We start from the raw sequence: 26920 nt of genomic DNA on the forward strand, positions 1-26920 counted from the left end.
GCTCATAACCTTGGAAATACACAAATACACACACTGGGTGCAGCCTAGGCGCGTATAGACTTAAAAAAGGAAACAAACTCACTTGCGGGCACAATCATTTTAAATGTACATATTTAATACGATATTCTAACAGAAATTACACAACCACCTAACTGTACAAAACATGTTTGATAATTCGTTCGTTTGTTAGATTTCAGCATATATAAGGTCATATCGCTTTGGTTAGTAAACTTATCCATATGTTCCTGGGCAAACTCGGGTAGTCAAGTGCTCTTACGATTGAGCTCACCTGGGCCGGCTATGTGCTCATACCTACTTTCGAGAATCATCATGAAAGTATTGCCAAACTTAATGAACGAACATGCCTATGCGTATTGAACTTAAATTAACCAACACTATTCAACAGAAAAAAAAGCTTATATCCATGCCCATGGGCATGTGAAATCATGTCCGTACATATAACATTATTAAATTAAGAACGTAAAGAACGAAATAAAGGTAGGGTATGATGTACAGGTGTTATTAACGATCATGTCATGTTTTGTATATATCTGCTGAAACGTAATTTTAATAACCTAAAAACATTTTATTGTAATAGAAAGTTTTTACAAAGCGTAGTATAGAAAAATACACGCCGATTATCTTTTTACGGATATTTCTTGTTTGATTTGATCGAGAATGTAACCCGCCTCCCAGTTTCGTACCCAATTTTTTTTCGTACCCAAAATGTTCGTACCCACATACACAATTGTGGTGATATAGATATACTATACTTAAATTGATGCTTTTATATCCATCCTCTTCAAAAGCATCGTCACACCAGTACTGTCAGTACTTTGATTTTTCGATGGGAGAGTGCAAGACATGGAATGAGATCTATTTAAAACTACTCCCACGCAGTATAGTGCACAACATAATAAAGGACCCGCGTTTCTCCAATCGTAAACCGTTCTATATATAGTACATCATCATTTGTTTCCCACTGGTTATGTACGCTTGGTTTAAATGAATATATAGTTGTACAATAATGAATGTTATTGTTTAATATATGTATGTCATGTAATAACTTGAAATTAATTTTTTACTAATACATTACAGGGTAGTCAATCAATAATATCGTGTCATGATGGTTGTTTACCGTTCTCTATGTTTTACTGCCGAATCGATCTACATGTAAGCTGTAATTATTACCTATCAAATAATGTTATACTTTTCTCGCTTGTAACAGCTGAGTAGCTGATTGTATAATGTCACCTGTGAAACTTAATAAAGATTTGTTCTGTTCTGTTCGGTTATGCAATTTTATGAAACAAGATGAGGACTTTCAGTGACAGACCCTCTGGTACTGTCGGACATATGCTTTAACATAAACTGCCTGTTAATGGAAGACCTTACCTCGATGAAAAACATTTGAAAATACATTTCTTTAGAGATTTCTTTTACCTGTTTGACAATCATTAGAAAGTCCAAAGGTTCCGGGATTATTAACTTCGCATTACTATTTTATTCTTTTAAATAGCGCATCTCTGGGTATTTCTTGTATTTACTTCATAATTGTCACATTAATGTATACGTGTTCCAATATAAATATTGTTTATGGTTACAACCTCTTAATATTTTTTTACTTATCAGCTATTGAACAACGCCATTAATTGTGTATTTCATATGTATAAGCAGATAGCGTTCAAGCAAACAAACAAGTTTCAAGTTTATATGTACATATGTTGAATACACTGTGGATTTATAAAACAATTTAAGGATTGTAGCGAGAAAAAAATAATTCAGATATAATGGCATTTACATTATTAACCATACATATGAGGTTCTTCTTTAATATGCATTTCAACCAATAAGCGAGCCATGCTCTGTGGAAAGGGGGTTTAATGCATGTGCGAGAAGTGTCGTCCAAGATTAGCCTCTGCAATCCGAAGGATAATCAGGGACGACACTTTCCACTTTTATGATATGTTCTGTTTAAAGAAAGTCTCTGATTATCAACAATCCAGTTGAGCCGGACAGTGTTGTCCTTGATTTAGGCGGACAGTGTTGTCCTTGATTGAGGCGGACAGTGTTGTCCTTGATTGAGGCGGACAGTGTTGTCCTTGATTGAGGCGGACAGTGTTGTCCTTGATTGAGGCGGACAGTGTTGTCCTTGATTAGCCTGTGCAGTGTTCTCGGACGACACTTTACGCATATGCATTAAACCCCCCTTTTCACAGAGCATGGCTCAAGTGTTTAATGACAATTTAAAACCGAATGCGGATGGGTGTATTTCAGAACTAAGTGTTCTATTTTCAAGTGTTATGTTTCTTAATTATTATGTTAAAATAAATTTCAGCGATTATGTACTGCTGGCATGTCTGTTCTACGTATGATGGTTCTGTGACATAACTTTAATTAACCCATTTATGCCTAGCGTCCTGAAAAAGGACTTTGCAAAGAGCGTAGACCCAGATGAGACGCCGCATTATGCGGCGTCTCATCAGGGTCTACGCTGTTTGCTTAAAGGAATTTCTGTAAAAAATATTCTAAATATAGAAATAAATATACTAGACATCCCTAATTTTGGAAATAAATTGATCCAATTTAGAAGAATGGGAGAGTCCGCTAGGCATAAATTGGTTAATACAGTTTCTGCTGAATGGAATAATACAACTGTGGGATATAACGATGATTTGCCTCATTTTCTCGGAAAATGTCAGCGAGTTTAGGAACTAGCCTCTTACTGTTTACAACGGCTGTCCTATGCATATAATAATCAATAAAGCAGCTTAGTTTAATTTTTAGTATATTGAAGTGACATAACTTAAATTTTTAGTATGTTAAAGTGACATTTTAGAACAAATAGCAAACACAAAATGAACTATTTATATTTAATCGTGTTTGTAGATCTAGAACTAAAGTACTCATTGATTTCCATTGCCGTCAGGGACGCCTGGTCTGAAAAAAACAAACAATACTTAAATATTTTTATATTTGGATGAATAAAAAAACATTAAACTTTAAACCAACAAAACAATAAGCCTATATAGTTACGTTTGATTTATCTGATTTTCATGATTGATTCCTTTTAACGTTTTAACGTTCGATGCTCTAAGTATTTTACTGTTAAATGAACCACCATGTACCTTGTTGTTCCTAAAAACAAAGAGTATTGCTTAAACCGGTATGCTGTGTCACAGAAATTACGTCACACGAGATACTCTACGTAATAAATTGAACCCAAATTAAAAGTACGTAATACATTTTAGTGAAGAAACAAAATAGGATGATAAGTAATAAAATGATAGCATACGGCAGAGATATGCCGGACGTCTATTTTTTGCCCTAGCCGCATAATGGCCTTCGGACAGTGTGTTATGTTTACTAATAAACATTTCTCCACTTTTAGATTCTGGAGGACACAATGATAAGTTAAGCAACCTAAACATTTGGTATAAATGTCATACATTTTTTCCACCGAAATTCATGATGAATAACAATTATTAACTGCAAATATTAAAATAAGAAGCTTAAAGTTTATGAGAAATACATATGGCTTTATTGCAAATCTGCCTTTTTAGAAAATTTTATCATAGCCAAGTATAGCTGTCTAATATGCACACATTTTAGAAATATATTTGTGCTAGACTGTTTAGACATAAGACCGAAACATTAAGTGAATTCGTCTTTGTTAGAGGGCCTCGCTTTAATGTGCAGGCTCGCATCCCTTATTTACAAGTAAGAATGCACTAGTATCATTAGTTTAGCCGTGATATTATTACCAACATCGTACCTGTTCGTTGTTTCTCTATCATTTTCGGCAGCATCGAACCCTGCACCTCCAGTTTTTGCACCACTTGCACCTGCCAGCGTAATTTTCCCATTTGAAGCAAAACTTCCTACACTTGCATCGGCCCCCGACGTCCGCTTCATCAGCATCGACCATCATTCCAGCACCGCCCATCACTTCAGCGCCAGCCATCATGGCGCCATCCATTGCGCTCATCATCCCGCCACCCATCATGGCGCCATTCATTGGGCTCATCATCCCGCCACCCTTCTTGGCGCCATAAATTGGGCTCATTTTCCCGTGACCCTTCTTCGCGCCATTCATTGGGTTCATCATCCCGCCACCCATCGTGGCGCCATTCATTGCGCTCATCATCCCGCCACCCATCATGGCGCCATTCATTGGGCTCATCATCCCACCACCCATCATGGCGCCATTAGTTGTGCTCATCATCCCGCCACCCTTCTTGGCGCCATAAATTGGGCTCATTATCCCGTGACCCTTCTTCGCGCCATTCATTGGGCTCATCATCCCGCCACCCATCGTGGCGCCATTCATTGCGCTCATCATCCCGCCACCCATCATGGCGCCATTCATTGGGCTCATCATCCCACCACCCATCATGGCGCCATTAGTTGTGCTCATCATCCCGCCACCCTTCTTGGCGCCATAAATTGGGCTCATTATCCCGTGACCCTTCTTCGCGCCATTCATTGGGCTCATCATCCCGCCACCCATCGTGGCGCCATTCATTGCGCTCATCATCCCGCCACCCATCATGGCGCCATTCATTGCGCTCATCATCTCGCCACCCATCATGGCGCCATCCATTGCGCTCATCATCCCGCCACCCTTCTTGGCGCCATTCATTGTGCTCATCATCCCGCCACCCATCATGGCGCCATTCATTGCGCTCATCATCCCGCCACCCATCATGGCGCCATTCATTGCGCTCATCATCTCGCCACCCATCATGGCGCCATCCATTGCGCTCATCATCCCGCCACCATTAGCAGAGCTCATATCCATACCGATGACTGATAAATAAAACGAACACAAATAATACATATATGTGTTGTGAATTAATGCAAACAACTAACAAAATATTATTATTTAAAGAAGCAAATGAAAATAATGAGTTAGATAAAAATAACGATTTTTTTTAAATTTAAATTCCATTAGGCCATTAACAATACATTCATATTGAGCAACTTACCACCGCCCATATCTCCGCCACCACCGCCATAGTAGCTGGCGCCACTACCGCCATAGTAGGAGCCGGGTGTTCCGACGACTAGATTGACAACGTAAAGAAGCTTGATTAATATAATTACATAAATATTGGCGTCCATTTGTTAGACAAGACGTGAAAATAATATTTTTCAATATTTAAATGTATTCTACAACATGTCTGTGTGTATGTGTGCCGCGCGTGTTTGTGCGTGTGTGTGTGTGTGTGTGTGTCTGTGAAGTTTAAGATAACGCAAGCCCTGGTTTCAGAGAATATTTAAATTTGCTCTCATGATGTATTAGTAAGTGTAACTTGACTCTTTCTGAGTTAAGTGAGAACTTGAATGTAATTACCGAGTTCATTTGATTTTTTTAAATATCCGGCATTATCCAATTTGAAAATGGTTAAATGTTATTTAATGAAATAACGTCTCTTTTGTTCAACTATTATATAAGTGTTGCTGTTGTTTAACTATTATATAAGTGTTACTTATACTGGTTTTTACACGATTCTACTGTAAGAATAAGCACACCTACTAGTTCAGTTAAGTAAACTTATCTTACAAAAACTGAATTCACCTTACCAAGAAAAGATTGAAATGTTTACTCACCGTACGAGGCTGCCAATACAATGGCGAAGAAAGCGCAAAGCAAAGTTGCGTGCATGGTAGATGTTGTTCACCTCCTTGATGCAAGTAGAGATTCCAATACGGACGCAGCCTTTTATACAAATTGGTTGCACCGTTGACTAACATGAATGATCGGGGAGAATTAGTTTATTGCAATCATGACCACGCTCAAAGTCTAAAGGTTTATGATAATGTCTAGCACATAAGTGATGGACAAGTTAATCTGGTGACGGATTGTTTCACATTATGTTAAAAAATTTACCGTTTTAGCAATTTTGTTACGTGCATCTTTCACCATCACTATCTCGAGCGATATTTTATGTGGAATAAATAATTTGGTCTACCGAATCCATGCTTTATGTCATTCCTATTTCACTGAGTTATGGTCTATGCATCTTTTGCAAATCTTGCAAAACAAGCCATCTAAAACATGTCAATCTGTTTAAAATAGCGTTTGAATAGTGACACACCGATCGTTTTATGAAGTATGATAATGCCACACGACGCCGACAATACTTGTTCAACTGACACTCCGGTATTATTTTGATCATTTTAATTGCAAGTGTTTACACTTAATAATAGCAAAAACATTTTGATAATTTAAAATTATTTAGCATCTTAAAGCTGTATAGATGAGTGGAGTTTTGCTGCACAATTATTATGTGTTGTATCACGAAGTCTTAAATGTTTTACTACAACGTTTTAAGAATATGATCGCTATTGTATGACTAAGCCGAAAAATGCTCGACATGCATGCATTATTTGAGATTGACTGGTCACCCGTTTAAGCAATAAATTTTGACATTCGTGTGACAACGTATAAAAACGCACACTTCGATCATGTAAAACATCAGTTGGGTGTTACGCAGTCCCATGTAAGAATAAGAAGACTTCAATGACAGACGGTTTTGTACCATCGGGCTTAGTAATGAACTGCCTGAAATGAAAAGAAAACGAGAGTCCGTGACCTCATATAAACGCCCAAAAGTACACTTCTTTCGAGCTTGATTTTCATTATCGTAACATCTTACGTATATCCCTACGGTTAGGGAATACTTTATACATATTACTAATATATTTCTATAAATATGTAATCTATTTGTAATGTGGGTAATTTCTCTCTTATCGCTTCATTGTATCATTAGTGTACACGTGGTCCTTATTTATATGAGTGTTTTATTTGACAATATAAAACCAAATGTGGATAAGAATACGGCAGAATGAAGTTTTCTATTTTTAAGTGTTATGTATATTAATTATTATATTCGAATAATTTTCAGTGATTAAAGGGCGGTTTATCCTTACTTCGTCACTTTTGACTGATACGTGACATAAATAAAGATTTCATTTAAATAATGCAACTATGTTTAATACTGATGATATGCTTCATGGCTACTGACCAACATCGGTAATATAACATGTGCTCTAAACAAATATATTATACTAGTATCAACTTCACATCACAAGGATATACAGAAATAACTTGCGAACGGTTTCATTCTAGCAACTAACTAGTTGTAATCCAACTGTACATATGATATGGGTTATTCAATATATACAATAGACGTACAGTCCATGAGTATACATGATCAAAACATAGTATCATATATATAAAGGCATGCCATGTGATCAGTATTGAATTTCATAAATTGGTTAATAGAGTATCAATATTTGAAAAGGTAAATGAATTTGTTTTTGGATTACAACATTTAGAATTTATTTAACAAGTAATGCTATAACGAAATCATCAAAAACAACAAAGACGAATCTACAAGAGAGCGAGAAGTTAGTCTGAATAATGAATTATATGCAATTAATCATAATAATATTTAAACAGGTTTCTTTGAAAAAATACTTTATGTCCATACATAGCTTAGTTTCTGTTGGTACTTGTATTATCCGATTGCATTAATTCAAAACATTGTATCATGTTTGGTCTTATCCAGTAATTTTTAATTCATATACAATTTCTTATATCATCATATAAGGAACATTCTAATAAAAATGATGTTTATCCTCAAGAACATTGCAATGTTGACGTTTTCTACCTTGGAAAGGTATAGCTTCAGGTTTATGCTATCTGCCTGATTTGATTTCTAATATATTGGATGAAACCCTAAATCTACAAAGATCAGATCTAAACTTATTTATACTATTTTTTAAGCAAGGTTTCAATTCAAAATTACAAAACTGCTTGTAACTACTTGCTCTTGACGAATCATTAAGTTCTGTATATTTTAATCTAGACTTTACCAAGGATAAAAAACACTTTTCATCACCTACAGCTTGGTTTAGCCATGCATATTGAAAGCCTTACGTCAGAACCAGATTACAAACAGATTTTGTCCAAGAATATGTATTTGGTTTATTTATTTAATCCATTTGGCTATAAATACACTTTACATACTTATGATCTTCAAACAGACTAATTTTCAACCAATACCGTATTACATGAATGGCTCCTTTAGTTATAAAGGATGTTCCTCCAAGTTCCCCATATCTTAAATTATTCTGTGTTTGAATATTAACGCCTGGTAGTTTTTTGCAAAAATTTAAGTGAACTATTTCAATTGCCATAGACTCAGTTAAGGCCCAGATTTCTGACCCATAATTTAAAATTGGTAAAACAAGCCGATCAAATGATCATACGATCTTTTTCGTTCACTGAATACATAATTAATGACACAACTGTACATACATCAGGTAATATTTTGACCTTGACATATGTAATGTCCACAAATAATATATATGACCCAGTTGTTCGTACACTAGGTTAGTTTAACCCCTTGGTTAGCGCTAACCGCGGGTTAAAGTTATCCAAGCTGGGTAACTAACCAGGCTGGATAACTATCCATGTTGGGTAAATTTATCCACTGGTTAACTTTTACACATATCCCATAATCCATTGTAAAAGCAAAATGGCCGACATGTCGTCAAGCTATAAAAAGGACAGCATATTCTGGGAAAAAGATTTAATAATATAAAATCGTAAATTTTAAATCAGTTATATTCAATCCATTAAATGTTTATAGATCATTGAAACAAGTATGTATTTTATGTATTGTATTTGAAATTTTTCGTGATTCTGTAAATAAATTGCGAATCAAAACGTGTATAATTAACCTTTAACGCGATCATGAGTGTAAAGAAAACGAATTATTTCGAACCTGCCATTTGTAAACGTTGTAGCAAGCATTGTATATAAGCATGGAATGCATGAAAGTTTCGATATTTCCGCCATTTAAATTACAAATTCTTTTAACATTTTCATTTGAACCGATATCGATTCCGCATTTCATCATCATATAACACAACATTCAAAGAATTTTGGCGATTCTTACGTGGATTACGATACAAATACAATTCGGCTATTTTGTTTGTTTACATTGATAAATTTTAACCAACCTTTAGACCAGGGTTAAATTTATCCAGACAAAACGCTGGATAAATTAAACCAACATGATGCAACAACACTTAACCAAAAAATTAACCCTTGGTTAAATTCATCCGACATTTATCCCAGGGTTAAAATTTACTCAGGGTTCGAACAACTGTATCGCGTAGGCTATATCTCTCAGGACAGAACATTTCAAATTGAAATGGTGCTAAGGAACTCAGTTTATAATTAATGGCGATGGTCTGGAAAACTTAAGAGATTTGTGAATTTCGCCTCATGCTATTTTGATTTTGCCGGGTCATTTGTCAAAGGCCAGATACAACAAATTAGTCTTGGAAGATACATATACTACCAATTGTCGTATAGGACATGTTGAACAATAGCAACTAAAGACCACAGTTTATACTAACATATGCTTTTCAAAAATATCAATATTCAAATCAGTTATTGCAATATTTGATTGTGCAGTTCTTTAGACTTCCTTTAAGTTTCTTCTTTTTAAGAATGCTGATTTTGCTATTTTCGTTTCACCACTATCAAAATACCTTCTGTATATTGCGTGAAGTATAATATAATGTATAATATAATGTATAAAGACATCGTTTCTGTTCGTTCACAGCCATTTTGTTCACGATGCACGTTTATTTTTTTCAATCACAATTAGGCATCACTGATATCAGGATATAGCACAGTGCCCAGAAGACGAATGTGTTGGAGCAATGATACGGATACAGTGCCCAGAAGACGAATGTGTTGGAGCAATGATACGGATACAGTGCCCAGAAGACGAATGTGTTGGGGCAATGATACGGATACAGTGCCCAGAAGACGAATGTGTTGGAGCAATGATACGGATCTTCGGAACGAAGCAATCACAGATAAATGACAAGAGACCGATTTGACTAAATCAAGGTCAAGAGGACAAATTAAGCTAAGTACAACAGTTAAAAAAACTGTGAAAGTTATTCAGTTGTTTGCATTCTATAAATGAAACTATATGTTTGTGTTAATGCACACATAATTTGCTCCTACTGTCCTGTTTTCAGGACAACAGTAAAAATGTATAGTCTGTATATACAATGTGTTAATTTTCTGTAATAAGCTTGAATTTCTTCATTTCTATTCGTTTTTAATCCATTGTTTCAAAAAAATTGAAATAAAAATAAAAATTCAGGCATATATGGGTTAATGGAAGACAAAGCAAGGTTAATATATTAATATTAATTAAAGTTAGTTAAATACTTCAATTACCATTGAATGTGCTTGTTTTTATATCTATGTTTTCCCACCACTGCCTCTGATGCGATTAAATGTTTCTCTCAAAACCAGGTATCCACAGAACGTTGCCCTTTTTTGCATAAACTGCGCATTAAAATGCCATATTTGGAAAGTAATGCGCCATGCTCCTTTGCCCTCCTGGGAAAAACACTTATCAGTTATCTAACTCATTCCTTTATAACATGTTCGTTTTGTTGTGCATTTTGTTCCATAATGTTTTTATCATGTTATTATTGTCCTATCGGGCATCCAAAATATCTTTAAGCTATCGAAATAAAACTAGCTATTAATCAAGAGAATGTAATCAAAAGTGTTACAGTCTAATTGAGTTTTACTACTTTTGTGATAGATAAATAACACTACGCAAGCAATCAATTATACGTTATATTTAATCCCCTTATACATGTATTTTATTGTTTTACATTTGACTCCTTAAAAATTGGCATACATTAACTGTGTTGCGATTTCGAATTTGAAGTTATATATTATCGTTTTATGTCACGATGAGCAGAGCAAAATTATTTGAAATATAGTTATAAAAACATCATGCGACATGTTTTCTTATTTATTATATGTAAATAGGAATTCGCGAACTATATAACTTACTTACCACCCAATATACAGCATGTTTAAAAGTTAAGTTCATTTTGCGTGTACACAATGATATAATACACACTATAATGCACAATATAAAAGCTGTTGTAAATTGAAGTGATTATTATCAATAACGACGGCTGTTTGAGAACTGTGCGGTATTCTTTGTTCAACTTGTAGCATGTCATACACTTCGTATGCATTCATGTGTACAAGAAATTGATCAAGAAACATGTATGTGATATATGTTGCAAAAATGTTACAACTATATATTTTCTTACAGTTTAAATTATTTCAGAGTTTTTTTTAAGTAAAAGACTACATAAATTTGTTGCAAAACCGTTTGACGTTAGCGTCCAACCTCATAGGATTTTCTTGTAACATTCAATTGTGGTCAGCTACGACCAAATAAGCAACGTTTGATCGTCATGACTACGAAGAATTTCTTGACGTCAACGGACTTTATTAAGTAATCAAGACGTTGTAATTTATTTTAATCAAACTACACACTTAAAAAGTCGAAATCTCACAAAAATTTGAAATACGTGTTCACAACTACCAAGTACAATGTCCGGGCGACCCGGTGTTTAATACAAAATGAAAAGTGGGTGTTTAACCCATTTATGCCTAGTGGACACTCCAATCCTTTTTAATTGGATCACTTTAATTCCAAAATTAGGGATGTCTAGTACATTTATTTTTATATTTATAATATTTCTAACAGAAATGCCTTTAAGCAAACAGCGCATACCCTGATGAGTCTGGGTCTACGCTGTTTGCCAAGGCCTTTTTTCTAGACGCTAGGCATAAATGGGTTAATTAACAGGCTTTCATCACTTACGATATATTCTTTTTTGGACTGAAATGAGTGTCTGCCTGAAACATATAGTATTTAATATAGAGCAGAACAAATTATTTTCGACTTAAGCATATGCAGCTCATCGTCAAAATAACAATATACCAATAATACATACACATGCGTCCAAATAACAACAATTTTGTTTATGCATTTTTACTAATATATTATTTTTGTGAAGATATTATATGTAAGAGAAGGCTCTTTATTATTTTTTAACAAAGTTAAATGGATGCTAAAATCTGTAATTGATTGAAACAAACATATGCGGTAAGTTAATATATACAAACGTCCAATTCTTGGAAAAATATCTATATATTTTCGGCTCTAAGTTTAAATGCTTTAATTCAGAACTGAGCAACAAAAATCAGTTTAGATTTTCTGGTTTCATTCAAAAACTTAAAAATACTTGGTCTTCTTCTATAAACATAAGGTATACGTGTATTTCTTAAATTATCACACAAAGGGCATATCAAAACAAAATGTTACTCATCTTCAATTTCATTAAATGTACATAGTTAACAAATTCTCTTATGTCTTGGAATGTTTTGGTGCCTACTTGTTTCTATAAATAGAACTCGAGAAGATAATCTTAATTTTGCTATTATGTTTCTAACTTAAGAATTTTCATTTTCCCCAAGTAAATGGATCTTTCAAAGATGGTTCTCAATTTCTTGTAAAGAAATAGTGATGGAGTGTCATTAACATAATTTCGCCTTTTTGAAATCATGTAATCTTTTACGAAACATTACAATAAAGCTGTTAACATTAACAGATTCTGGATATATCCACACGTAAATTAAAACCCGACTCTTGCAAAAGTTTTCAAACGTTTGATGCCCATGACTTGGAGTGAGGTTAATCACAAGATTCTTTACGTTGTCTACGAATAATAATGGTTAAAATGCAGTTGGGCGATTTTTCGTTGAACAATTTTAAGAAATATTTAACTACTCGTAAATGTCGACAGATATACATCGGGTATCTACCAAAGTCGGCATACAAAGCTTTTGAATTTGTAGAAGCTTTCACATTTTAAAGTCATTTGCAGAATTTGCGTTGGACTCGCTCAATATTTTCAGCTTTTGTAAATCCGCACACCTCGCTTCCATAAATAAGAATCGAGGAAACATATGCATCAAACAGATTAAACATGATTTTAACAGGAACATTAAAAGATTTCGTAATGGTAAATAATGTGTTCATCGCCCTAAGCGCTTTGGCAGACAAAATATTTGTGGCTTGTATAAACGCGCCACTGCTTGACATAACTATTTCTAAATAATTAAAATTCTTCCAGATTTCAAGAGAATTGATGTTATAACCACAAGTATATACCTTTTTTTAGTCTGTCTTATGAAAGATGACAGTTTTTATCTTGTCAACATGTATATTCTACTTTGTGCAATACTCAATTGTTCAGGGACAATTGTAATCCATCAGCGGATGCAGAGATAAATACTGCGTCGTCGGCGCATAAGAGAAGATAGATTGATAATTGATCAAAAGCAATGTCCGCATTTATATCAGCTTGTAAGTGCAACTCAATATTATTTAAGAATGATGAAAACATTATCGGCGAACATATCTCACCTTGTAATAAACCGATGTTGGATTTAAAAAGAATCTGAAAGACTACTGATATGTTTAACACCCAATTTAATCTGATTTTTCAAAGATCGAAACACGGACAAGAGTTTACCATCGATACCAGACTTAATGAGCTTAAACCAGCGATGCATACGATCCGTTAAGGCATATGTCGTTAAATAATCGACAAAACAGCAAAATGTTTTTTGTTGATTGTTTGGTGCGCATGCGTTGGTCACAACTAACACGTCTTCCTCTGACTGATTTTTTTTATTGCAAACTATTGTTTCCAGCTATTATTTTATATTGTATTGGTAATTATTGGTAAACATTTGTATATGTGAGATTATACCCACTCACGAAGCAGAGAAATACTCTTGAAAAGGTGCAATTTACAATTTTTCACACGCCTATTTTGACTAGGTGATACGAACCCTGACACCGCCCTATTTTTTCGCCAACTCCTGGAAGTAAACTTCCTGTTATAAGCACGTTAGTTAATAATTATGTCTACAGGTATTTTAGTCGCCCTTCAGTCGACTCTGATCAAGCCTTAGAGTGTGACGAATGTCAAATTTGGCACCATATTGCATGCCAAGGTGTTAGAGAAAACACATACAATCACCCACTGCGACTCCATAAACATAGCCAGCACCTCTAGCTCCCCCACCAGTCAACGAAAAAGCTTCTGGTCCCTACCCCATGGAAATCAAACTCATGTTAAAATAAAAAGCAAGGTAAAATCTAAAATCCCACCCCCGTGTCAACCTTAACGTCTTGTATTTAAACTGTCAATCTGTTGTTAACAAAAAAACAGGAGTTCCACGTCCTACTCGATGGTTAAATAATGACCACCTCACAAGTGAAATCTTCCCATCCTCCCTAGGCTACACCCCCTACCGTAATGACAGGAAAAAGGTTAAAGGAGGTGGCGTATTTATTCTAGTCAAAAATTATTTGATTCTTTAGTACAGCAACAACTCACCACATCCTGTGAATTTTTATGGGTCAAAATAAATATGAATATGTCCAAATCCCTGTATGTTGCAGCCTATTACAGACCAAACGAAAATGATCTCCAGAGTATTATTGAGTTTGGCAGGTCACTTGAACTCACAAGGTCACTTAAAGGAACCAAATGGATCTTTGGTGACTTTAACACCCCCAAACTATCATGGGATTGTGATCACATCCCGATAGTCAAACCTAACTGTAGCTTTCCCCAGTCTTATGACAAACTAATTGAAGTCTTCAATGATCACAGCCTCACACAAATGGTCATCATGCACACCTCTTATGATAACATTCTGGACCTCTTCCTAACTTCCAACCACACATTCGTCAGCCATATAAATGTCCAAGCAGGTATCCCCGACCATGACTTAGTAATCGCCCAGACCAGATTAAAACCCCAAATAAATAGGCAAGCCCCGAAGGAAATCCCATTATTTAAGAAAGCCAACTGGGATGACTTCAAATCCTCCATCAATACTTCCAAAGTCAATATCCTCCAAAATGCAGAGACCTCATCAGTGGATGAACGCTGGAACCAATTTAAGGCCCTTATCCAGGAAGGTATCTCAACATTTGTCCACATCAGAAAAGTAGGCTCCAAAGACTTCTTCCCTGGGTTACCCAAGACATAAAAAGACTAATCAGAAAAAGGGACTCCTTATTCAAAAAGGTAAAAAAGCTCATGTGTCAAAACCCCTACACTAGGAAATTCAAAACCATCAAACATCTCATTCAATCCAAAATTAAAAAGAGCATATGAACTTAACATTGAACACATCCTAGATATACAACATGCAGACACTCACTCCAACCTTATCTCAGAAAGCCTTGGTGAAGCTAATATCCTGAACCGGTAATTCCAATCTGTCTTTTCAGGAGTCTCCCCTCTGTCTCTTTCCCAGCTATGCAGAAAAACCCTAGGGAATTCAACCTACTCCACCATGCCAAAGATAGAAATAGAGCTCAAAAGTGTCATGAAATTGCTCCAAAACCTTAAAGTGGATAAGGCTGCCGGCCCAGATATGATCAGACCCATTGTCCCCAAGGAACTCCGGCATGAGATCATTGACCTAGTGTCACTGATATTCCAGATATTTTATGTGATAGTCCTTAGACTCTGGTAAACTCCAATCCGATTTGACGAAGGCAAACGACTCCCCTCAATTTAAAAAAGGTGACACTAGCGACCCAGCAAATTATAGGCCCATATCATTTACGTGTGTTTTATGCAAACTCCTAGAACACATTATCGCATCTAGCCTATCCACACACTTCACCAAACACGGCATACTCTACGAGCTGCAACACGGGTTCCGTGAAAGGCGGTCCTGTGAGACTCAGCTTGTGTAGTTAGTCGATGACTTAGAAAAAACTCTTGCATCAGGTAAACAAACCGACTTAATCCTTCTGGATTTTAGTAAAGCCTTCGACAAAGTCAACAACCTCAAATTAATATATAAACTTAAGAAACATGGTGCTTCTGTCAAGACCATATCCTGGATCCAATCTTTCCTAATTGGCAGATCCCAATCAGTTGTAGTAGATGGTATTAAATCTGACCAAGTCCCGGTTACCTCTGGAGTTCCACAGGGATCTGTTCTCGGCCCTCCTATATATAAATAACCTCCCTTCCATTCTTACATCCCAAGTACGCCTCTTTGCAGATGACACTGCCATCTATCTTACAGTGTCATCCGAGGCGGACTGCTAAAGGTTAAAATAAAATCCGATCTCCGTAAACAGAGAAATGGGAAGAGTTATGGGACATTAATTTTAACCCTTGTCCATGTCACTCGGAATCGTAAGCCCATTGAGTACCCATACAAGCTCCACGGTCAAATCCTATTGCAGGTAAAGGACGCAAAATACCTTGGTGTTGACATTTGCCATGATTTAAGTTGGAATACACATATCTCCAGGATCACAACAAATGCAAACAAAACATTAGGTTTCCTCAAACGTAACATCAAGACAAAACATGAAAAGGTCATATCACTATCATATGAAACACTAGTACGTCCCCAACTTGAATATGCTTCCCCTGTATGGTCATCAAACACTCAGGTCAACAATCACAACATAGAAATGATTCAGCGGCGTGCAGTCATATGGGTTAAAAATGACTACTCCCACTACACCAGTGTCACACATCTGCAAAATACACTCAACTGGCGCACTCTCGAGAACAGACGTATAGATTCAAACTCGTCCTTGTCTAAGGCGTCTATCACCATCTTGTGGCCATATCCCTCCATTCCTATCTTGAAGTCCTAATCAGGTTAAACAGACACATGCATACCCTCAGTCTCCGTCAAGTCCACACAGGTTATGATTATTTTAAGTACTCTTTCTTCCCCCACACCACAGTCCTGAGGGACAGGTTACTCCACCCCGTCGCAATTCTGCCTGATCTTGTGAGCTTCAAGCAGGCAGTAGCCCAACTTAGCCACTAAACCCATAGGAATTGTTTCTATCCATTTTTATCCCTTGTATACTATATGACTTCTAATTCTCTTAATAACCTTACAACGCTATCTTTATTATTGTACACATTCTTACTTTGCTGAAAGATATCTCTCTCAGCTTGTACTCTTTTACTTTAATAGCCTTCCCATTATACTCGCGAGAGGCGCGAGGCAGTACTATGCGATAGATATATAGTTATATAGTTTATATGACTTTCAATCAATGACTGAAGAACAAATATTGCATCTACTGTACTATAGCCCGGCTCGAAACCGAAATGTGCGTTTGTTAAAATTGCATAAGCTGTAGCTCTATTTTGTAAGCGTTCGTTTAGCATATTAGTGAATATCTTTGCAAAAGAACTGACAAAGGTTATACCTCGATAATTATTGGCTATAGACGGATCGCCTTTTTATATAGGGGAATAATAAGACTCGTTTCCCAGCTGTGTGGGGATTTCCCAGACTTGAGAATATCATTTAATAACAGTTCCAGTGCGTTACCTATTATATGGACACTATATTTAAAATATTTGTAAATAACATTGTCAGAAGGACACGCCTTATTATTACGTAACCGTTTCATGGCCATGACAATTTCTTGCAATAATAAAGTGTCTATCGAGCTCCGGGTAAGAACTGTCAGAGTTATGGTTACTGTCAAAATTGCGAACAAAATTGACACTGTTCTCATTATTTTAACAACTTTCATTTTTCGCCAGGTTTTATAGTGTTCAACGAATTCTTTAAAAACAATTATTTCTCCGTTCGGGATTGCGCATTTTTTTAACGTGATCCGAAATTCTTTAGGTGATTTTGATTTCATACTGTTCACCTTGCGTCATAATGTACGATTAAAAAAATTACTTGTATTTACGACAATAATATTTGTATTCTGTCTTTTTTTCATATACTATCTGGCGTTTTATCTCGCTATTCCTGTATTGTGTTATATTTGTATAAAGCATCCTTATTTTCTTTACGTTTTCGTTCACACTCCGCATCATACCATTTTTGTTTATTTTTGTCGCGTGAATCGAATGTTTTTGAAACGGAGTTAATAGTGCGTGCACAATACGGAGTTAATAGTGCGTGCACAATACGGATTACCTTTAGACGTAAGATACTGAGTAAAAATTGAAACTGGGTCCGCTGTTTCATCGTAATTTTATATACCGCGTATTTGACTTGACTCAAGATTTACAATATCGCTCGATACTTCAGAAATAAAAGCTTCCATTTGAATAAAATTAACAAATGTTTCTAGTTCACACGTATATGTTTCGCTAGTTGTTCCAGTTTTTAGATTACATTCAATGGGGCATGATTTGACAATTCATTAAAATAATTTTTTTTTCAAAGTGCAAAGTATTTTCAAAATTGCCGACCGTGTTATTAGAAAGTCAACTAAACCTTGTCCATGTGTGTAAAACACGTTATTCTTCCAATATTCTTTTAGTTATGTAATATACCGTTAACAACTCGAAAATGTGTAGCCATACATTAATCTATCAATGCATTCCCGAAGCGGTTAGAATTTAAATCACAAGTTGCCCTAGGCATAGTATTGTCAATGTCTATAAAATCGAGATTAAATAAAATACGATCATATTTTGCTAGTATGTGTTGATTACACGAAAGTTATAATCAGCGCTCAAATTCGACAACGGACGTTATTATTACGTTACTTTGACGTCGGAAAGCATGACTGAGTGCTCCTTGCTCCATAGAAAAGCAAATTTTCTGTGTAATCATTAATTTCGTCCATAAGTGAGTCAGATTTAAGTTAATGAATCTGAAGATTTGTTTTGTGCTTCGATAAGTCTCCCCAGATTAAAGAAACCTGCGAAAATGTCCGCATATTTATGAAACAGCCCTCGTATTTTAAACCAAGTCGGTCCTATTCATAACATAAGCAATAAAGCAGCTAAAATAAATATCCTCTTTCTTTATTTGAGTATATTGGATTGAAAACTCAGCATAAATAACAAAACACGTACGTAATATGAATATTTATTTATTTGTTCTTTTTGTACTGCAAAAATACAATTCATAATTGATTTCCATTGCCATTCAGTTCCGTCCTGGGTGCTTGTTCTAAAAGACACGAATAGTTAGATTTAGGAATGAAATGAGGACGAGGAAAATGAAATTATATTGCTTGCATGTATTTAAGAAAGTCAAAGTGCAAACAGTCATTAAGTTATAAAATAACATTTTGAATATATAGATGACCTCCTATGTTCCGTCCGAACTTAAAACCTAGCATAAGATTATTCCTGCACACGTCTGATATATCTTATGAAATATATAATCTTCACGATTGACTGCTTTTGAACATAAACGTGTAATATGTTTATATTTAAACTATACATATACTTTACTGCTTGTTTTTGCAAGGCATACACTATTGTTACGCAACAACGTTTGGTATTTATTACTTTTTTTTCCCCATTCATATGTTAAATAACAATTATATACTGATGCACAATTTTTCAATCATAAACAAGGTCTGTATGGATTATAAGTTTGCTCTTGTATTGCTTGCTTGAAAATCTGCCTGTTAGGAATCTGTTTAAACATAGCCAATTCTGGATATCTACCATGCAACTTTTGTAATTGTATACGTGTTCTAGACCATTAGATCACTAAAATATGAAGCAATATTGTATTGGTCAGAAAGGCTTAACATCAATGTGCATGCTCGCATCCCTTCGTAATGAATAAGAATGCACTATTATCATTAATTTTGCCGTTATATTTTTCAAGCTCGTACCTGATCATTGTTACCATCTAGGGCAGCATCGCATCTTGCACCAATGACTACGGCACCACCAGCACTTGCCCGCGTACCTCTCCCAGGGATAGCACCGCTTTCTACACTTGCATTTGTTCTTCCCACCGAAACCCATGCCCCCGATTTCCCCGCCCAAGCCGAAGCCCATTCCGCTACCCATGCCATAGCCCATTCCACCATCCATGCCTGTCATTCCGTAACTCATGCCGTAGCCCATTCCTGAACTCATCCCGTCATCATAACCAAAACCACCCATCATTCCCATCATTCCGGAACCCATTCCATCCATTTCATAATCCATACCCATTCCGTAGCCTGCAGGCAAACAAACACATAAATAATGTCTGCATTTGGATATATTTAATGCACACAACTAACGGCATAATACTTAGAAAATGAACACTCTTTTTTAAATAAATCACGCAATTTACACTGCATTCAGATTGAGCAACTTACCACCACCACCGCCGCCAAAGTAGATGGAACCACCACCGCCAAAGCCGGGTGTTCCGACGACTGGAATGTCAATATAAAGAAGCGGTTTTAAGACAAATTACATACATTACGGTGACCGGTGAAAAGAAACACGTTTATTTTTATAATATTAGTTTGTGTTAAGTTAATGATTACATAAACACTTTGTTCAGTGAATATTGAAATGTGCACCGACGTTGCGGATAGCGTTTATTGAATTATATCAGTGAGTTTATTGAAAACATGAATGAAAATGCAGTGTTCTGAGTTTATGTCCAGCATTCTACGATTTTTTGCAAACCGAGAAAATGTTTTGTTAATTAAATAGTGTCTGTTTTGCTTTTATCATTAAATGTTTTTATACTTATACGTTAAGATTATATTATTATTGTTTGTATGCCTACTGTTTCGGTTTAGTTCAGTCTTATCTTTCAAAATAATAAACACTTAACAACAAAGATTATTCTACATCTTGACTTACCGTACGAGGCCGCCAGGAATACAGCGAAGAAGCGAAGAGCAAAGTTGCGTTCATGGTAGATGCTGTTCAACTCCTTGATGCAGGTAGAGATGCCACGAGGAACGCGGCCTTTAATACGAGATTTGTTCAAGCATTGGTTAACATGAATGATCGGGAGCGTTATTTTATTGCTAAGTGGCCTTCATAAACATTTTTGTTGTTAACTTTTATTGCAAATTTGGACATATGTTTTTAACGGAAAAAAATCCATTTAAATTCTATAGCCAATCACATTAATCATATATTATAGCGAATGTATAAAAGGTCATACTAGAGGTGCCTAAGAAATGCTATCGCCCTAGATTAATTGGTCACGCACTTACGTGCGGCGATAACATGAAATAACATTTTTATTGTTTCCTAGTAAATTGGTATTTTAAGAAATGTTTAACCCTTTACTACATAGATAGGTATTTTGACGCGTTTTTAGTCCGTTAGAAAGTTAAATTTAATTAAAGACATTACTTACTAAATTCAAGTTTTAAAGGCTTCATTTACAACCCTTAGATAATGATGATCAGCAAACAGTATAACAATTACTCGCAGGCTGTTCTGGTTTTATGCTGTTTGCACATAGCTATTCTCACTTTGCCTCTGAGTGGGAAAGGGTTAAAGTATGTTTCGTTTTATTTGTGCATTTTACTTTTTTGTGTATCACATAGTTAAAGCATATCGTTATATTTTCAGTGTCAAAATTGGTTGCATATGTTTAAATGCTCAAATCGTACAATTAACTGGTTACCAGTTCACATGAGAGTAAATCAAATAATGTTATGTCATGTCTTCAAAATAAGAAATGGCCTTTTTCCAGATTACTTGAGTGAACACTTTGTTTCCCAAGATTCTATGCATAATTACAGCACTAGGCTTAGTAAAAAGGGTGGGTATTGTTTACCCAAGGTCAAATGTCATGGTTCCAAATCCTTTTCTTTTAACAGCATTAAACTCTGGAACTCTTTACCTGAGTCACTCACAGAGGTCAACAGGTTAGAAGGCTTTAAGGTTGCCATTAAAAGTCATTTAATGAATAATATTTAATTTTTTATATATGTGTATCTTTTCACTTTTAATAAGCAGATATTAACTTCATCCAAAGACCTATAGATATAATAGGTCTTTGCTTCATCTTAGGTTTTTATTTTTAATAATTATTAGTTCATACTTCATAACATACATTTTAGCAACATATTTAATTTAGATAATTCATGATACCTCATATCATCAAATTACAACTGTCAAAATATCTATGTGTTGCAGTAATTGATAATATTATCAATTGATCTTAGTTTCCAGCTCCTGTCATATTTTCTGAGCACTACTGTGATAATTAGTTTGATCTCTTTTGAACGGTGATATATATTTTTTATTTCATTAAATAATTATTTTACTATGAACATAGTTATGTTTAAGGTCAACATAGTTATGTTTAAGGTCTGCCTCTTTTTGTCATGCCACCAATAATAAGGACCACAAAGGAAATAAGGGCTTGCTCTTTTTTGTGTTATCCTTGGTTTGGTGAGCATGTCATAGTTTATTGTACATGATATAGTTTTTAATAATTGCTTATTATTTTATTCTATGTTATGTTGTGAACTGTGTATATTCTTCCTATGCCGAAATAAATCTATCTATCTATCTATCTATCTAATGGCTGATGCAACAACTAGAGACCGCGGTTAGTGTATTCAACACGCTGTAATTAGAGTCAGAACCCATTATATAAAACAAGGGATAAAACGCATATCAATACTTTGCGATAAGGATTAGTGTTATAAAAGGTTATTTTATTAACGCTCAATCATTTGAAATCGATATTTGATTAATTGAATAGACCCGAAGTACATAATAACTCAATTGTATAATTACAAAAACATGTAGACATCATATTATATTTTTATTAAAATATCAGTTAAAACAGTTAAAGTGAAAACATAAATAGTATGTTTACCGGTCGTCAATAACGAATATTTCAAACAGCAATCCACAATACGCACAGTTATAAGTGTCTATGGTCTTTCAAAAATGTGCACATTCTAATATGTTTATATTCAGAAATGGATCAAGTCTGGGAACACCTATCACAACTGACGCAGTGGCAGCAGAATCCACCAATTGCTACCAATCAACCCGGTCTTCTTCATACAGGTGTTTAATGCTAAAGTAACAAATTGCACGCAAACATGTTGATAAAGAGCTTGCACTTACACAGTTAGAGTGGAGTGTAACCGGCACAAGCCAATGCTGTGCATTGTGTACACACCGGTCTTTCTGACCTGTGTACTAACGCGAAAGGAATTGTGGGTAGCACTTATTTTAAAAGTAAAAAGTGAAAGCGAAAGTAGGTCTGGTCATCGTGCTTCTGATAACTGCTATCAGCCTTAATAGAGATTCAAAATCACATTTAAACATTATTAAATAGCATTTCTTTAAACAACATTCTGTTTTAAACACACAATAAAAACGATTTTCTTTCATTATTAACATTTTCATTCCTACGCAGAACTACTTTGGCGGAAGCATAATTTCTCAAATCAGGGGAATGTGATGCGTCTTAGTATAGAGGTGTCAATAACGTATTGACGAAACCATCCATGTATAGAATGAAGGCTGTGTATTTGTGCGCTCCGAAAAAAAATCTAAGTTTTAAATGCTTTAAAGAAAGGTTTTCAAAAAATATTTACAAGCTTTCGAAAACACATTATCAAAGGTTTCGTTTAACACGAAATTATGTGTTGAAGTAAATTAAAGTGCACGAATTGTTGTGAAATCTGAAAATGGAAATATCTAAATAACTTTATACATCATTAAAACAGTACTATTATTCATTTTACCGTACCACTCTTTATAAAACTTGTCATTAAGTCAACATTTGAATTCGCTAAAAAAACTATTAACTTGTACAATGTTTGGATTTTCAAAAACATAACTAAATCCAAAATTAATTAATATGTTCTGTACATTTGATACCCAGTTTGTATAATCTTTATTACAATCGCTCAAGTTTTGTTTGTACACAGTTTGCATTGTGATATTCTCATCGTTGAGAATCTTAAACCAATATTTCGAATTTTAACAAATCTGTTTACATACGATGGGTATCTTCCGAATGCTCCATACACAGCCACATTCCGTGTATTTATTTTTACCTGCAGCAATCGTTCGTAAAATGTCAAATGTATGCGTTCTATATCATCTGACTTCGTATAGCCCCATACTTCTGAAGCACAATTGAATATAGAACCCACAAAAGAGTCAAACAACTGGCAAAACTTTTTTGGTTTTACGTCAAATTCATTGCATTTAATCAATAATGTCTTGCCGATTACCGGTAAATTGTCAATTGCTCTAAATGTCTTGAAGAGGGGCACAATTTCAAAACATGCCAAAATGACTCGGTTTGCAATATGCGTAAATTGCATGGCCATAAGCAATCCGACTGCAATATCGTTACAGAAACCTTATGTTTTACAAACAGACATGTAGGTATGAGAAATAAATCGTTAGAAAGACGCATGTCTCGATGATTTGTTCCAAAATCGAGAATTGTAAGTAATTCAGTTCATTTGGAACAAATCATCGAGACATGCGTCTTTCTAACGATTTATTTCTCATACATACGAATGCGTAGACGTAGACGTAGACGATTCGATTGTGATGTTGTCCACAAATGTTGTACAAATAATGTTTTTATCAATGACCGTTATTACGTCTATAATATGACGTAAAACGCGTTTATGCGCGTGACGTCGTGGCGCTAAACATAAGAGCTTAGGTTCTTATACCACACATCCAAACACAGACTGTGAACATGTGAAACCCGTGGACACCCCTATTAATAAACACACACCGACTCTGCGATCTCGGTCCGCTAGCGCCACGAGATCCACGACCAGTTGCAGTAAACAGTCGATTATTCGATTCACAGAAAGCATACATTTTTCCACTACTTCGACGCTAAACAAGGGCAGGCAAATGAACGCTACGACAAGATCGCCATAAATAAATAGGGATGCACGAGGTTAACCGGTTTACCTACCGAAACGACCAGTTAACCGGTTACATTTTCGGGAAAAGGTTATCCTCGACAAAAAAATGATTATGTTTTTTTTTCAAGGAATAATTCGTACGATTTTACCTTTTTCGCGTGACATACTGCCAACTTGCGCTGGCGATTAGTTAGAACAACATGCCGCACCATCGACGATAATAAATAACATGTCAGCAAAGTAATAAATCAATTAAATAATACCTTTGTGATAACAAATAGGAAGTACGTTTTAATAACTGACACTATTGTTTTTTGGACTCGCTAAAATTTAACTAGCGAAGTGCGGTGAGTGGGAGCTATTAGCGAAGACGTAATTGACACGTTTATTGAACTCGCAATATAAAAAAAAACAGTTGAGACGGCTTATTTTGATGTTTTGTTAACCAATATTATACAACACTGATTGCTCGCGAAAATACAGTGTTTATAAGTAACACTTTTATCAAGAATTCCATTCGTAATTAAAATCATGACGAGTTAACGTCGTTTTTCTTTATCAAAAATTAATATCATTATTATAATTTACGTCAAACAATTCCACCATTACCTCCGATGCAAGTTTTATTTAAGACAGCAAGTTATTAACTAATTAAATAATTAAAAATCAATTAAAACTATTTAAAAAATGAAACCGTTGAATTTAGTATTTGTGTAATTGCTTAAAATTTGCGTGCTATGGTACGTTAACAAACATACGTAACTATCAGTATTTGAGATCACAATACTTGGTTACTTCGCTATTAAATAAATGTACAGATTATATTAAATATTCAACTTACATTTTGTTCAAAATTAATTTAATTTGCATTCGTGTCCTTATTTTACCCACATTTAATTGTTTAATGAAAACCATACTTCTTCGGCTACAAATGCTAAAAATTAATGCAAACAACAAAATATGCAATTATCGAATAAGAAGAGATGCGGATTCGTTGAACACACATCTCCCAATTTGCGTCGAATTGAAAGGGATAAAACATGTGTAAATTAAGCCAATTTGAGTTTCAAAACTTTAACAACAGAATGAACAAAGGAACGCACCAATTTTGTGAGCGATACGACGCGAACGTAATATAAGCGGCCCAACCAAAACTAAGGTAATAACAGGTGAAAATGAACAGTGTGTAGTTCATTAATATTTAACTCCTATGCATTTACGCAGGAAAAATAAATAAAATACATAGCATACATTTACAAAAGTATTCAAATAAATTGTATAATACATTTTATTACGAAACTGGCATGTTATCAACGCAAGCGAGTTTAAATGTTAAATAACTTTTGTTTCTACGTACAGAGCATTCGAGGGGTATGTCATTTTAACTACTTTACGCGTTTCGGTTAGCCGGTTAATAACCGGTTACGGAAAAAGGTTAACCGGTTAATGATTTTTGTAACCTCTTGCATCCCTACAAATAAATTAAATGCGAATTTGATAAATATTGTATACAAATACAACACAGATTCATATCTTTATTTTAACGTTATTTTGCCAATATTATATTTTTAGGTGTTACACGATTGGCTGCTAGTTTATTTCGATATTCTAAACGATCAATACACGCAACGTTATCCACACATCATCATGACCATATTGTACTCCTATCAGTTACGCATGTGCATTGTATCGTTTGGTGTAACAACATGTTGCAATGTTTTAATACTTTTGTAAACGACACCTTTAAATGAATATTTACACATTATTTCATTCAATATACAAGGATTAAGAGATAAACTAAAACGCGAACAGGCAAACAATATATTTTACATCAACGAGCACATTTTGCTTTTTTACAAGAGACACACTCTACAAAAGATATAAAAACGCATTTAATACAAGACCTTTCCAATTGGAATCTGTACCACTCAAACGAAGATAATCATAGCAAAGGTGTGTCAATTATCATTGCCTATTCCCTTCAATACACAGTGATTGATAAGTACATAGGCACAAATGGAAGATATTTTTTAATGAATATTGAAACACAAAACAATACTTTATCACTTCTTAATATTTATGCACCAAATGACTTTTTATTTTTTTATTTTATGAATTAATAACACAAATACTAAATGACCATTCACAAGGCATAATCTTAGTCGTTGGAGATTTTAACGAAATTAACGACATACGTGATAGAGTATCATCTTTGAAAACTAACGTAAAAAAATAAACAGTAAACTAACAAATCTTTAACGAAAAAATAACCTTACTGACATTTGGCGACATCTTAATCCTACGATAAACAAGTTTAC

At 34.9% G+C, this 26920-nt stretch overlaps 2 protein-coding genes across 2 annotated transcripts in view; both read right to left on the reverse strand.

The window, feature by feature from the left end:
* LOC127841657 (uncharacterized) overlaps nt 1-26920 on the reverse strand; it is a 425798-nt gene that overhangs the window by 42985 nt on the left and 355893 nt on the right. The window lies entirely within an intron of this gene.
* On the reverse strand, nt 3794-26894 carry LOC127842199 (loricrin-like). The gene is made up of 8 exons (XM_052371554.1): nt 26879-26894; nt 20578-20685; nt 20079-20138; nt 19728-19937; nt 16920-17002; nt 16510-16630; nt 4989-5066; nt 3794-4809 (listed from the first exon to the last, which is right to left on the reverse strand). Exons 1-8 carry the CDS (start codon nt 26892-26894, stop codon nt 3794-3796), a joined length of 1692 nt encoding a protein of 563 aa, XP_052227514.1.

The sequence above is a fragment of the Dreissena polymorpha genome, chromosome 8 (genome assembly GCF_020536995.1).
Source record: "Dreissena polymorpha isolate Duluth1 chromosome 8, UMN_Dpol_1.0, whole genome shotgun sequence".
Taxonomy (NCBI): domain Eukaryota; kingdom Metazoa; phylum Mollusca; class Bivalvia; order Myida; family Dreissenidae; genus Dreissena; species Dreissena polymorpha.

Bases quoted from the DNA above. Each gene is read 5' to 3' on its own strand.
- LOC127842199 (XM_052371554.1), bottom strand. The intron at 16,631-16,919 runs GTAAGAATGTGT...TAACCTGATTAG, and splicing joins GAGAGATATCTTTCAGCAAA to GACTTCAAGATAGGAATGGA. The intron at 4,810-4,988 runs GTAAGTTGCTCA...TTTATTTATCAG, and splicing joins TGGCGGAGATATGGGCGGTG to TCATCGGTATGGATATGAGC.